General features: G+C 40.6%; 1 protein-coding gene across 2 annotated transcripts in view; it reads right to left on the bottom strand.

The window, feature by feature from the left end:
* Positions 1-2,089: 2,089 nt before the first annotated feature.
* MTHFD1L (methylenetetrahydrofolate dehydrogenase (NADP+ dependent) 1 like) overlaps positions 2,090-13,335 on the bottom strand; it is a 144,039-nt gene continuing 132,793 nt past the window's right edge. Inside the window, exons 26-27 of one of the 2 annotated variants that reach the window (XM_063151276.1) lie at positions 8,622-8,730; positions 2,090-4,991 (exon numbers count right to left, since the gene is read on the bottom strand). In XM_063151276.1, the coding sequence (XP_063007346.1) occupies positions 8,641-8,730 (90 nt within the window). In that variant the 3' untranslated portion in view covers positions 2,090-4,991; positions 8,622-8,640. The remainder of the gene's footprint in view (positions 4,992-8,621; positions 8,731-13,335) is intronic. The other variant, XM_063151277.1, reaches the window with a different exon arrangement.

Genomic DNA, 13,335 nt, shown 5'->3' with positions numbered 1-13,335 from the left:
ACCTCAAACACTTGGAAAAAAACCAATAGGTTGGCAAATAGAACTTTTTCTGACTGCAATGGAGACAGCAAGGTGATCGAGATGAGCTGGAGCTGAGCGGGAATAGGTGTTGCACCCAAGCACAGAACCAGTGAATAAAGGGATTTTGTGTCCTTGCAGAGATTCTGTCTGACTGAAAGCTGTGTAGGGGCTGGTCTGCTGTTCCAAGTCAGATATTCTCCTCCCCTTCAGCCTTTCCTCAAAAAAGAAAATGGAAGGAAATATCCTGGGGTTCATATAGTGGTGCAGCTACATGTCATGTACATAATACACGTTCTGTATAAATACAGCCATAATTGTATTTTTCTGGAGAATAAATATAAGCTCTGTGTGTGATAAGAACATGCAGGGCCTGCATTATACAGGCAACTAACAGGCTGTATTCTGAAGAGCTGAAACTCTTCTTTGGCATTAAGAATGTAACTTTGACCAGATGTTGATGGTAATTGAGTTGAAAGAGCATGACGGAAATTGCCCAGTGGGAAACAATTTAGCTTTTAAAATGTCATAACTTAAACCTTGATTTAGTGTATTGCATAGAAGTGGGCATGACTTGTATTTGATACATCCTCTTTTTTATTAGTACTCTGCAAAGTAAAGTTCTTAAGGTGCCTGTGGTGTGTGTGTGGGGTGTATTCCAGCCCTGAGCTTCCTCAGTATTAACTTTTTCTGCTAACATCTCAGCTCATAGGAGCATAGAACAATTTACCTTGGAAGGGATCTGGAGATCAGCTCCAGTGCAGGGTTGATTTAAAAAGGTTTGTCAAGGTCTTGCCCAGCTGAGCCTATGTTGATATGTAGCAGTTAGCTCCTCCCAATCATTACTCAAAAGGTTTAAGTTAAAAATTTTACTGGGGAAGCAAATATTGAGGATTTTGCATAAAAGCTGCATGCACAAATTGATTCTTGCTCATGCTTGTGCGTATGTAATACATTACACTCAACCACATGGAGTAGGGAACTATTATTATGACCACACTTGTGAAAATATTTGAATTTAACTTACTTTACGTAAACACTCTGGCCTTAACTCCATGGTGAATGGTAACATGTATAGCACAGCAGTCCTGTTCTCAGGACAAATGCCTGAAGGAGCTTTCAGTGTTTCCATTCCAACCCTCTCAAGAAGGGGGTCATATCTTGGCCTTAACATTTTTCTCTAAAATATTTTCTCCAAAGAAAATTCTATGAAAACCTGCATGTTTAAAGGGGGAACACCCTCCCTCAACACCCTAGTAATTCCATGGAGGGGAGAGTTTGCACATGCCTCCCACACTCACCCCTGGCTGCTTGGGTGGCTGTCAGCAGGGCAGACCCATGGGCCACCAAGAACAAACCCAGTGCTTGAGACCTCTTCCATATGGGTAAGGTCCTGGCTGAAACACTGCAGAGAAGCTGCTTGGAAATCTAGCTATGAGAAGCACGTTAAAAACCCAGTACTAATGCAAACCACATGGCTAGGACTCCATGTAGCTATTTAGAAAACAGGAGCACTGTCCACTATGTGCCTACAATGTTTGACTTCTTCCCCCACCTTCCCCATTTTATTACTTTGTGCTCCCAGGATGTTTTCTGCTCTGTTATGGCCTAATGATTTAGCATCCATAATTCCTGAAGCTTTTGCATCCCTTGTGTTTGAATCCTACCTTGAGCAGCCCACAGGTAATATTCCTGTACCTGACGCCACACAAATCCAGCTGATAACTGAGAAGTGAAAAGTGTCCAACCAACCCTTGCATCTTACCCAGCCCTTCACATCAAGGACCAAAGGCAGCAGCAAGATTATTTTGGGACCAGGACAGGATGTTAGCCTAGTGTGTCCTTCCCCAAGCACAAACCAACTTCAAAAGGACTGTACTGATGGAGAAGAACCCATGTATGACCCTGTAGTAAGAGTCCCATGCTTTGCCCACATCTGGCTGAGCTCCTCTCCTTGGCATAGCTGTGTTTAGCTGGAAACACAGACATGAGAAGACTAAATGGCTTAGGAGGAATTAAAAAAAAGGGAAGTCACTATTTAAGTAGACAAGATCATAGACAGAGAACAATATTAAATAATGGATGATGTATTTATTAATGAATTCAGACAGGCACCACTTGTGCAAACTAAACGTTAGCACACAGACTTTATTTTCATGTTCATAGCAACTGAAATTCTGGAAGCTTGAATTTCACATTACAAATGAAGAAACCTGTTGCATGTATTCTGAAGTGTTTCAATGTCATTGCAGAATTAGTTCAGCAGTAGCAATAGCAAAGTATTCAGTCACTACAGAAAGCAGATCTGACAATAAACAACTGCATGGTGCTAAACGCACTTCAGCAATGCAGGGATAAGCTTGGCAAGCTGCCTTATAAATCTCTGGTTCTGCCATGTGACAATGTTGCTCAGAGTAGATGCAAAAAACAAAGGATGTCCCACAGTCACATCCATGTAACAAGTGACACACATACCAATAAGACTGATCTTAAAAAGTTTTCATGTTAAACTCTCCTGGAGGAAGTGGCTCAGCTGGTGGCCAATAGCTCAGTCCCTTTGGATCAAAGGACCAAAAATGCAATAGCATGAGAGATTTTGGAGATAGTTAACTAGATGGGGTGGGGGGAAAGCTATGACAAAAGTGGCCATTTCAGCTTTCTTGAATTACTGAAGCTATCTAAACAATATAACAAATCCTGTGCACATGACAGTAGAAAAATTACAGGATGTTTGCAAACTCTCAACTGAATGAGCTGGAATGGTGTTTTAGGGAGAAACTGCTGGGTCAGATAAATGGTCCCAGCATGTGCAGCTTGAAGGGACGAGATGGAGACACTATAGAAAGTATCAAACAGCAGCTTGAGATGACTTATAAAACTTGTTGCTCAAACATCCACATCCATACGGAAGCTTCACAGGCAATCAGACAGTGCCACATTAAGTATCCCACACTGCATGGGGACAATTCCAGTGCACCTGCAGGGGAACCACAGTGACTCCAAGAAAGGCCACAATTATGTATTTTCTGAATTTCTCTGGACAAAATGGAGAGAAAACCTTGTTTATTTTTCCTGTAAGGAAGCTACCAGGAAAACTATTTCTTGAAACCACACTTATTTTCTTCCAAAACTCTTTGGCTATTTCTTGGCTAGATAGATGACTGTGTGCAAGACCAATTTACAACACTATTGTGTGTATGAATAACATTGAGTTGTATTTTGTGGCATATAAGAAATGTCTCTTCCCAGCAGCTCTGAGAGCTTGAATCTGCTTTCTACTTACCATGTTTGTCATGCCCCAGTGTAATTAAAGCATCCATAATCTAGGCTGTTATGAGCTCTATCGTCTAGTAAGGATAAAATATTAAATTGCTCTAGTTTTTACACTTATCTTCACAGCAATCCCCGTGGTGCTCGAGGACCATGCTATGAATAGCACTGAAATGCAGTCAGCAGACATTTCCGTGCTACTCCAGGTCCAGGGAAGGCACAGACAATTAATTGTCCCCAGTTTGCTCTACTGTCCATAATTATAGTTTTGAGTTTATAAATAACGAAGCATGATTTTAAGAACCAAAACAAACCCCTCAATTACTACAGAGTTCCTGAGATAATTAAGTCTCCAAATGTGGCTCTCTAGAAGGGAACCAAGGCTACACTGCAAAAGCCCATAACATGCAGATGTGCGTAAGCAGAGCAAAGCGACAGGATGGAAAACGTCATCAGGAAAATAAACTCTCTCATCATTATTTCACCGCTTTTTACCTAAAAAACAATGGCCTATTGTCTCGATTCACCCTATTGTTCTGTTCCATTTTTTGTTATTGAAGGAACCAACAGTCAGTCAGTGAGAGTTTCCTGAGGAGCAGCAGTTTGGAAAGTTCAATGCAGTATCCTGTGCCTAAGGCTTGTTTTGCTACAAGTTTTAGGAAAAACCAGGAAAGTAAAGTTACTGAGACAAATGAAAGCACAGGGTCCGTAATTCAACTTGTTTGAATGCCCCTTCAAATGGAAAGGCTCTCCACTTGTACAAGTGTGGCCGTTAAAACCTGCAAAATGAAGCAGAAAAAAAAGCTGTGCCCTGTCTGCATCCCCGCTTGATGGATGTTCCTCTGTTGTTTCTGGGCCGTTGTGTACTGCCAGGGAAGAACTCTAGGTCGGGAGCCAGCACAGCAGGAGGCTTCATTAGCCATGAACAGGAGCAAAACAGCGCTTCAGAAGGAGCAGTGCCCTGTCTGAGCAACCAGCTTCACCACAACAAGCACATAATCAGCTGGACAGCCTGTAACACACGCCTCGGATAAAGACAGACCTGTGGATACAAGGCAGCCACGGCTTAAGTGTTTCAGAAGATCTTTGCCCAACAAGGAAACAAATTATACATTAAAAACTTTTTACAAAATACATGCTCTGTTCTTTCTCTGTTTAATATCTTCCTTGCTTGAAGCTTGGCTGTTGCCCAAACGCATCCAGAGCAACGCTTGATGATAACTCAAAAATGTGCAGTCAATCTGTGTGTAGTTTCAGCTCTTGAATGCCAGGAGCAAAAGTGTACTTTTCAGAGAGAAATAGGCTGGGTCACACAGCATAATCATGTTTATGCAAGTTTTTAGTAGATAGCCAAGATAAAGGAAATACTTCTGTACACTCCTCTGAGAAAAGACAAAAACTCTGAGTTGAAAAACTGCTCTTTTTCAATGTCATTTTATCCACAAACAAGCGTAAGCCCTAGTAGAGAGCTTCCTGCGTTACAGAGAGAAAAACTTTAGCTTGCCATGTTTGTTTTTTTTTTTTTTTTTTTTAACCATACAGCTATATTTTATGATGAAAACTAGTTTGAAGAAAGAGTAAACTTTTGCTCTTTGGTCTATCTTGACATTGCTCCAGAGACACATAACAGGAATATTTCAGATTCATTTTTTGTCTCCTACTTGCAGGAAACAGGAAAGTTGGAGTTCTTAATTTTCAGGCTTCTGAAATGACAAAGATAAGAAATTTATACATTGAAACAAGATATCTTTGCTTTCTTTAAAGAAAAAAAAAAGGCGTCACATTCTAAAATGAGTGCTTCAGTGAAATGGGATATTTTTGCCTTAACCACAATAAACAAAAATGTATAATTATGCCATATGCACCTCCTATTTATTATCTGTGCAGCCCTATTAGGTGAGAAACAAAAAATTTGTACTCGTGCTCCAGCATGATACAGACTTCAGAGTGCACATTACTGTAGTAATTGTTGCTGACTGAAAGCTAATACTGTGGAATGAGACTAAAGGAAGTAGTTTTTTTGTCCATAGGCTCAGTTTAATGGATGTAAGGGAAAGGTCTTAAAGCACTTTCTATTTGTATTTGAATAAATTAAGATGAAAACATTTAACAAATAGTTTGCAATTTTAGAACACCAGTTTTGGTCTCCTCTCTCTTTATGGACTTCTTTATGGCCGTGAAGATGCTCACAGGCAGAGCCCCGATTCCTCTCAAGTTCAGAAAAGCTCAAACTATCCAGGCTGTGTATTATAATAATTCTGATGGTGTGCCAGTGTTGAAGAGAAGAGTGTGAGAATACATCAGCCACTGTGGGCAGTGGCAGCCTTATGAAGTCACAACCAACTGAGGAGAACAATTTCCCCCTGCTGCCATCAACCCAGATACTCAAAGCCTGCACAGTAAAAGCAGGCACCTACTGCCACAGATTAAATTAGAGGGATCCTTAGCACTCACAAGGGTCCTTAAAAGACTTTACTTATGTAGGTCCAGTCTGGGACTTCCCCTCACTCAGAGAATATTACTTTTTTTAAAAATTCCTTCCTATTGGGAGATTTGTCTCCAGGTAAGTCTTACTCTGACTGGTGCTCTCTACAGACACCTCCTAAGGGAACAATTTCAACTTTCTTAATGTATGAGTTGGCAGTATAATTTAAATAGGACATTGGCCAGTGACAAATGACTAGCCAGATTCCTTTGGGTTAATTTCTGTATATTAATGTTTCATTTTTTTGATAGATCACGTTGCTCCTACAGAGAGACTGCAATATTGTCTACCCGTGTATTGGCTATTTGTCAACAGAGGAAAAACAGAGTTGACTTTTATGATAAGGTTTTTGCTTCTATGACTTTTTAGAGCATGTTCAAATGACTGGTGTGAAGTGGTAGAGAAAAATCAGAGTGGCAAATGACACCCTGTGTTTTAGCTCAGCCAGAGCCTTACACAGCATTCTGAGAAGCATGAACTTCTGCCTGTATCTCCTTCACAGGTCTGAAGATAAGCATTGCAGAGGAGGATATTAACTGCACACTAAAACAACTGTTCTCAGCTCTACAGGCATGTTTATAATGAAATATCTGCAGCTCTTCCACAAATTGCTAAATATTTTCCAATTAAAATGTCTTAAAGATCTGAATCAGCCCTAATGACCTGGCAAAACACTATATTATTAGTAATAGCACATCATACACTAAAATGCTGAAAAATTCAAATGAAATGAAAAAAAACCCCTTGATTTGCCATCACAGAAACAAACCCACAAAGACCTCAAAAGCCTAATATCACCTACAGTGTGGGTTCACTTCAGTGTGTATGTGAAGGATACTACTAAACTTCTCCACAGAAAGTTGGGAGTAAAGACTACATAGGAATATTATTTCTCTCTTCTTCCAAAATTAGCAATGTACAAATCTAGCACATGAACCAGATGAATTCTAGAGCTAATGAACACTTGACTACCTTGTGTGGTGCTCACTGAGTATTACCATACTCACAAGGTATTTATTTAGATTGTTAAAGGTAGGAAGACAGGTGAGCATGTGCCTATATTGGTGAAATATATATATAGTTAAGCTGGATTTTATTTAAAAGGCTTAAACTTAATGAATCGTTCATCTGTCAGATGCCAACAATACCTCTGCAATGAAATTAAAATAATTTTTTAACAGTTGGCTATATATGTTATTTCCTACCTATTATGTTTTTGTGACTTCATTAGCATTTCTTTTTATATCTGACAAAACACCATCACTGACTAAAAGCTAAGTTTAACATTTTCATTTCATGCACAGCTTCCAATGAAAGGCCTTCACAGTTGGAATGGAGTATTTTGTCTGCTTAATTACTGTTGTTCTTCCAAACTCATCAGTCCGTGGTATGGATGGATTTGTGTAAGACTAGGCAGTAAACACCCAATTAAGCAGGCCACATGAATCTGCATATAGATTTAATATTAGGATTCTACAGTCACTCCAAATGATTCAGAAGCAATTACATGGCTGACACATGATGAATCAATATGCATGCATGAAGCTGCCAGACATATCATGTGTATCAGTAACAAAAATGGGATATATGCCAAGGAGTGGTATGTGCAGTGCCACCCAGCCACAGAATAGTCAGGGCTGGTTTGCATACAGCCAATTACCCGTGCATGCAGGTTAACTTTCAAGGTAGGTGCTTTTTACTTGTCTTGACTGGCACACACACAAACTGGTGGAATCTGCTCTCAGAATCTCTTATTCTCATGAATATTGTTGCATTCACGTGAATGTGTGGGCAAGTGAACAGTTCACTTGGTCTGGTTGGGTTGTGCAAGCCTCTCCTCTCCTCCAAACAATCCATCAAACTCAGAAATAGAAAATGAAATCCCTTTTTCTCAGTCCACAGTAAGAAAGGACTGCTAAAGCAGGGCTGAAGCACCTGGGCACATTCACCTCAAAGCTGTGGCTGATCTGGGGTCCCATCACAGTCCTATTAGCTCATAGTAATAGTGTTGTTCTGTCTTAAAAAAGAAAAACCCTTTTGCTCTCCTGACCAATCTATTGGGGGAGAGAGCTAAGTGATGAAAGGAGAGAATCCCATGACAGGCACACATGGTTTGTTTCAGTCAGGGTTACATTCTCTCTTACTCCACTTATTATGTTAAAAGGTTAAAGTGGAGGAGCATGAAATATTTTCATAACATCTTGTATTTTTAAGTGAGGAACATGTGCTGCACAAAATTAAAGCAGGACACCAAGAAGATTAAGTACTTAGGGAAAGGGAGGAGGTGGTGGGGGAACTGCAACCTTCGAGGAAAAGGGAGAGAATCCAGCATGAAAAACAGGCTAAGAGGAGAGCTTTGTGTTCCTGAAATGCTTATTACCATTTGAGAGAGATGATAACAGCTATGAAAACAAAACATGAACAAACAAAGCAGAGCTCATGAACAAACTGAGAAATATCTTCCTTGATACCTAGGTAATGACAGACACACACTGCCACGTGAGTGCAGTATCAAGGAGTATTTCTTTTGAGGTGAGTAAGATGACATGGTTTCTTCAGACTGCCTTTTTCTATAGCCAACAGCAGAACAGTTGCAGAGCTGGCTCCTCCTGTGCCAAACTGACAGTGCCAGGAAATCCAAAAGGCACAACAGCAAAGTGCCAGTCACCATTCAGCAAATGAGATACCCATGTGATAAATTACACATTATGAAATACACCCCCAAAGTGTCTGAAATCCTTACTGAAACTAGAGCCTAGATAAACTCCTGACAACCTTTCTTACACACATGCTAGGCACAAACATCCTCCCTCAAGCTGGAACAGGAAAATAAAGGCTGTTGACTGACCTGAATTTGGATGTCACTCTCAAAACAATCCTTTCACTTGCTCTGTGATGGGGTCAAGGTCAATGTCATAGAAGCACGGCCTTGTGGGCAGTCCTGGCATGGTGCTCATCTGTGGAAACAATGACATTCAGTTATACTCCTGCACCTGGAAGCAGATAATCAGTCTGCCCTTGCATGTAAACCTTAGATTAAGAGAAAGGTTGGATTGTTCAACACAGGCTCGACCACAGATGCAATCTGTACCACATTTTTTGTTTCTGTTAAAAATGTCAAACTTGATACTTTTTTGATGAATTTTTAAGTATGAGCTTCTAAAAGACAAGAAAGAGAAAAAAATCACAGCAAAGGGCAAAGATGTAATTGTCTGACTTTACCTGGTGATATGAACGTGTTAAACTCAGACCTCTCCCACAGAAAACCAGAATACAGAAGCAGAATTAATCACAACACTTACCTAATGTCAGGAGCAAATTGAAATAGTTCTACTAAACATACAGGAATTACAGCTGAATCCTAATTTAGTAGTTAGAATTAACAGGTTGAGATACTAAGCTAAAGCAACCCAATTATCTCAAACTATGCATAATTAAGATCCTGATCTAGCATAAGACACTAGCATCTGCATACTTTTAAACATGTCACTAGTTTCATGGAATTAAATTACACAGTTAGCTACAGCTCTACTCAGGCTATTTTTACTATTATTTGAAATTGGCATTTTTAGCAGCAATTAAAGGCACATGACTGACACTGAAATCTCGAAGTGCCCCCCAACAGGTTAAGTCCCTTTAAATCAGAGGTTCCCCCAGTTCCCAACTCCTTGCCTCAGGATTCTTCACTTCTCCCTTCCAAAGGAGATGTCTGGAGAGCAGGTTTGGCAGAATAATGCTGGTTTTTGATCTGCCTCATTTTCTCTTGTTTCAGTCCCTTAAGCCAGGAAGGGCGTCCCTACTCCTAGTGCCCCACTGGAGTTGTAAAATCTGTGCCTTAAAACAGGACCAAGTTTGGATCAACTTGGTTAATTTTGGATTCACACCCTGAATATCTCGCTATCTTTCCACTAATTCAAGGAACTCTAAAAACAGCATTTGGGCTTAATGACTCCTTAAACCCTTTTGATATCTTAACCTCATAAGTGGACAAAGTGGAGAATGCCCCTCCTATAATAGGCCCTATATTAATACCTAAATTGATGAAAGACCTTACAATCTCTCAAAACAAACCTGGAATTCAACTTTCCTTGACTGTTGGCTGAGAGCCTTTAAGCATTAGAACTTATTTACTAGATTTTGAGGAACAAACTTTTCACCAGGGCAAGTCAGCAGAGTTCATGAAAACTGATGGTTAACCTGACCACAGGAGGTAACCTTAAAACATGGCTGTGTAGGAAAAAAATTACACAGACCTAAGTACCAGAAACACTCCAAACACAATACCCTACACAAAGGGTCAGATTAGGGTATGTCTTCATGAGTGAGCTGAAACAGTTTGCTGGAAGTTTCACCCTGGGAACCCCTTGAATGCTTCTGCCTTGGAGCTGGCTCTGGCACTCGTCTTACTGCAACCAACCTTGTTCAACACACTGAACTGATGTCAGTACATGTTTTTGTGGCCAGGGCTGGTTGGCTGATGAACTAAATGTGCTTACCACATGACCAGATCACCTCCAGGCCCCAGGCTGTGCTGGGGGAGCAGCCAGAGGACACTGCGGCCAGCCATCACCTCCCGCTCTCCAGCAGAGAGCCAAAGCCAGGCAACTCCTCCCTCTATCCTCCCTAATTCCCCAACAAGCACAGCTCAGCTACAGTGTTTGCTCTGGCCAAAGGCAAGCCCTAACAGCATAACTGGCCTCCAAAGAGAAAAAACTTATGACCACCATCCTAGCTGCTCCAGAGTGCCAGACTTGCAGGCCCCCCCACGCTCTGGGTCAGACTGTGTTTCATCCTGTCAACCCCAAGTGCTGCATTCTCACTGAGGGGTCAGCATCTCCCTTATGCTTCAGCCTTGCTCCCAACACTCACGCAGTGATTCCATCATGGGAATACAAGCAAAATGTAAAACGTCCCCAGCACAGTCCCATTTGCTCCGGAGAGGAAATGCTGCTGCCATTTCAGAGGTTAATCCCGTGCTGGGGAGGGGGAAAGGCTCAGTACTGGCACAGCCATCATCTCACTTGAGATCTCACTCAGAGGGAAAACAATGCAACAAGCTCTTCTAGCGGCTCAGTACATTTCCTCTGTTTTTAAATATAGTTCTTCCTGATGTTTTGTTATCGTACGTAGTAGGATTAAAAGACAAAACTGTCAGTTTGTGTTGACCAAACCCTGCCTCTGACTGCATGACATCACTTATTGGCCGACACTACCCTGGCATCTTAGCTAAGTACTAAAACACCTTGCTACTATTCTTTATCCATTGGCCACGGTAGTTGGACTACTACATCATTAGGGTTACTTAATTATTTTCTGTCTCAGATTCCTTCCAGTTTCTGAGTTAATGTTTTATAAGGAACTGCCGTAATGAAACTCATCTTGCTGGGAGGGGAATGAACAAATTGCCAAAGACAACTTTCTGGTTACTTTGTGTATGGCAGTTCAACATCTGAAAGCAAACTCCCCAATTCCAAGGTGTTTTTTTTTAAATTTTTATTTTTACCTTTATTTTTTGTTGGGTTTTTTTAAAGCCATGGCTAATTTAGAAGAGTTTTCCTTTTTTGGGGGTGGGAGGGAGTTTGTGGTTGGGGTGGTTTTTTTTTTTTGTTTTATTTATTTGTGTTTTCTAAAAGAAATATTAAATACAAGTCCTACATATCTATTTTGTATTTTGGACTTGCTTTTTTTTTTTTTTTCTTTCATAGGCATAGTTCTACACCAGTATAACTGTACTGTATCAACTAATGAAAAGTTACTACATTTAAACAAATGCAAATATCAAACCAGTTTATTGCTGGTTTGGGAAATACAGCTATTCTCATATTGAAAACTGAAGTCAACAAAAGGGAATAGGTTAATTTGAATTAAAACCACTGCTGCATAAAATGAAGTACAAGGCAAAAAAAAAACCGCCTCCAGAAGGAACACTTTGGAACAAATACTTATGTGAATTACAGAATGAAAATAAACTATGTACTGTCATTTTTCCCATGGCCTAGACTTTCAAACAGGCAAAGCCATGTAGATTTATGATCATTACTCTCTGCTCTCATTATCTGTACACACAGAGGTAACCTGCAGAAGAATCTATCCCTTTTTCATTGCTTCAAGGTCAGTAGGAGGAGATGGCTGCCTGGCTGAGGAGGGTACTGCTGATTATTCCCTCTGCAGCCCTCCATTGCTCTCCTTCAACCACAAAGGCAGGAAAGAAAAGAGGGCTCAGTCTGATGCAAGGCTGCAGAGAGGCTTCACCTGACTGGCTTTCCACATGGCTGCAGGCTCAGGATCCTCTTCCCTCTCACCCCTTTCTGTGATGCTGAATGAAGGCATTAATAAGTGAGCTGGTCTTTACTCCAGCAAGCATGATCCAGAGGGATCCCTCTCCCTGACCTCAGTTACCAGAGCCCAGATTTTTGTGCATGGAGAGAGAAAGCCAAACACCCCCTGGCTGTAGCACTTTCTGTACACAGTGCCCAGCAGACTATCTCCACCTCTCTTCCTGAAATAACCAATTACTGAAATTGCTTCAGTTTTCAAACTTGAAAAAAGCAGAATGAACAAGGAAAGTGAAAATATGCTTAAAACGTAAATCACTTTATTAGCAGCTATGTACAGCATGAGAAAAACCCACAGAAATTTATAGCCATGCAGCACTTGCTTAGCATCTCATAAAATATACATCCTCTATATATTGCCCAGAGAGCAACAAAACTCTCTCCACTCTATTGCAACAACATTTGGGTTATAGAATGGTAACTATGCAACATTGCACAGCGTGGCTGTGAGAAAAGAACAGGGTAAGAACTGGACAATGACAGCACCTTATCCACTGAAAATCACAAACTGGATTTCAATAGCTGAAATAATCAGTACTTAATTTGGACAAAACTGCTACTATCACACTTTTCCTGGGAGAAGGAAAATTTAAGGCATAAGCTTGGTACCTTAAGGCTTAATGCAATTCATATGAATGTTTCATGCATGGAAAAAAAAAGTTATACAAATAATTTAGGAATTAATAGGAACTAGCTTTCTAGGAGCAGACCATTTTCTCTACAAACTCTGCAACTGTCCACACATCCATGAGAGGTGAATCAACTGCAGAAAGATGATGTGGAAAATACAGAGCTATTTGTTACTATGGCTCTCTGTGTTTCGAGCAGTAAGTCTTACAGACAGCTTACCCTAAGGATCATTTACACTCCTGGAAATGCACAGCTGGTGGAAGATAAAATACAATTTTAGTTAGGAATGCCTGAAGGCTACTGTTATATTAGGCATTTATGATCCTCCAGAAGTTTACTTACATGACTGAACAAAAATACCATAATGAGCCTCCTTACAAATGGAGAATGCCAGTTACTTTCAAGAAAGCCAAATGAAAGTGTTGCTCCACACCCTCTCCACAAATGCATCCAAAGTTACCGGAAGAGTAACTAAGTTTCATTTAAATAACAATTGTGTGTTGCCTTGTAATTTGAGTTGGCCATGAGATCTACCCAACAGCTGTACACAGTCAAGCACCAAGACCCTGCTCACCAGGGTTGTTGTGGTCCCACAAG

The sequence above is a fragment of the Melospiza melodia genome, chromosome 3, assembly GCF_035770615.1.
Source record: "Melospiza melodia melodia isolate bMelMel2 chromosome 3, bMelMel2.pri, whole genome shotgun sequence".
Lineage (NCBI taxonomy): Eukaryota > Metazoa > Chordata > Aves > Passeriformes > Passerellidae > Melospiza > Melospiza melodia.
Note: the sequence above shows the minus strand (reverse complement) of the source record. Positions and strands in the feature narration are given on the sequence as shown.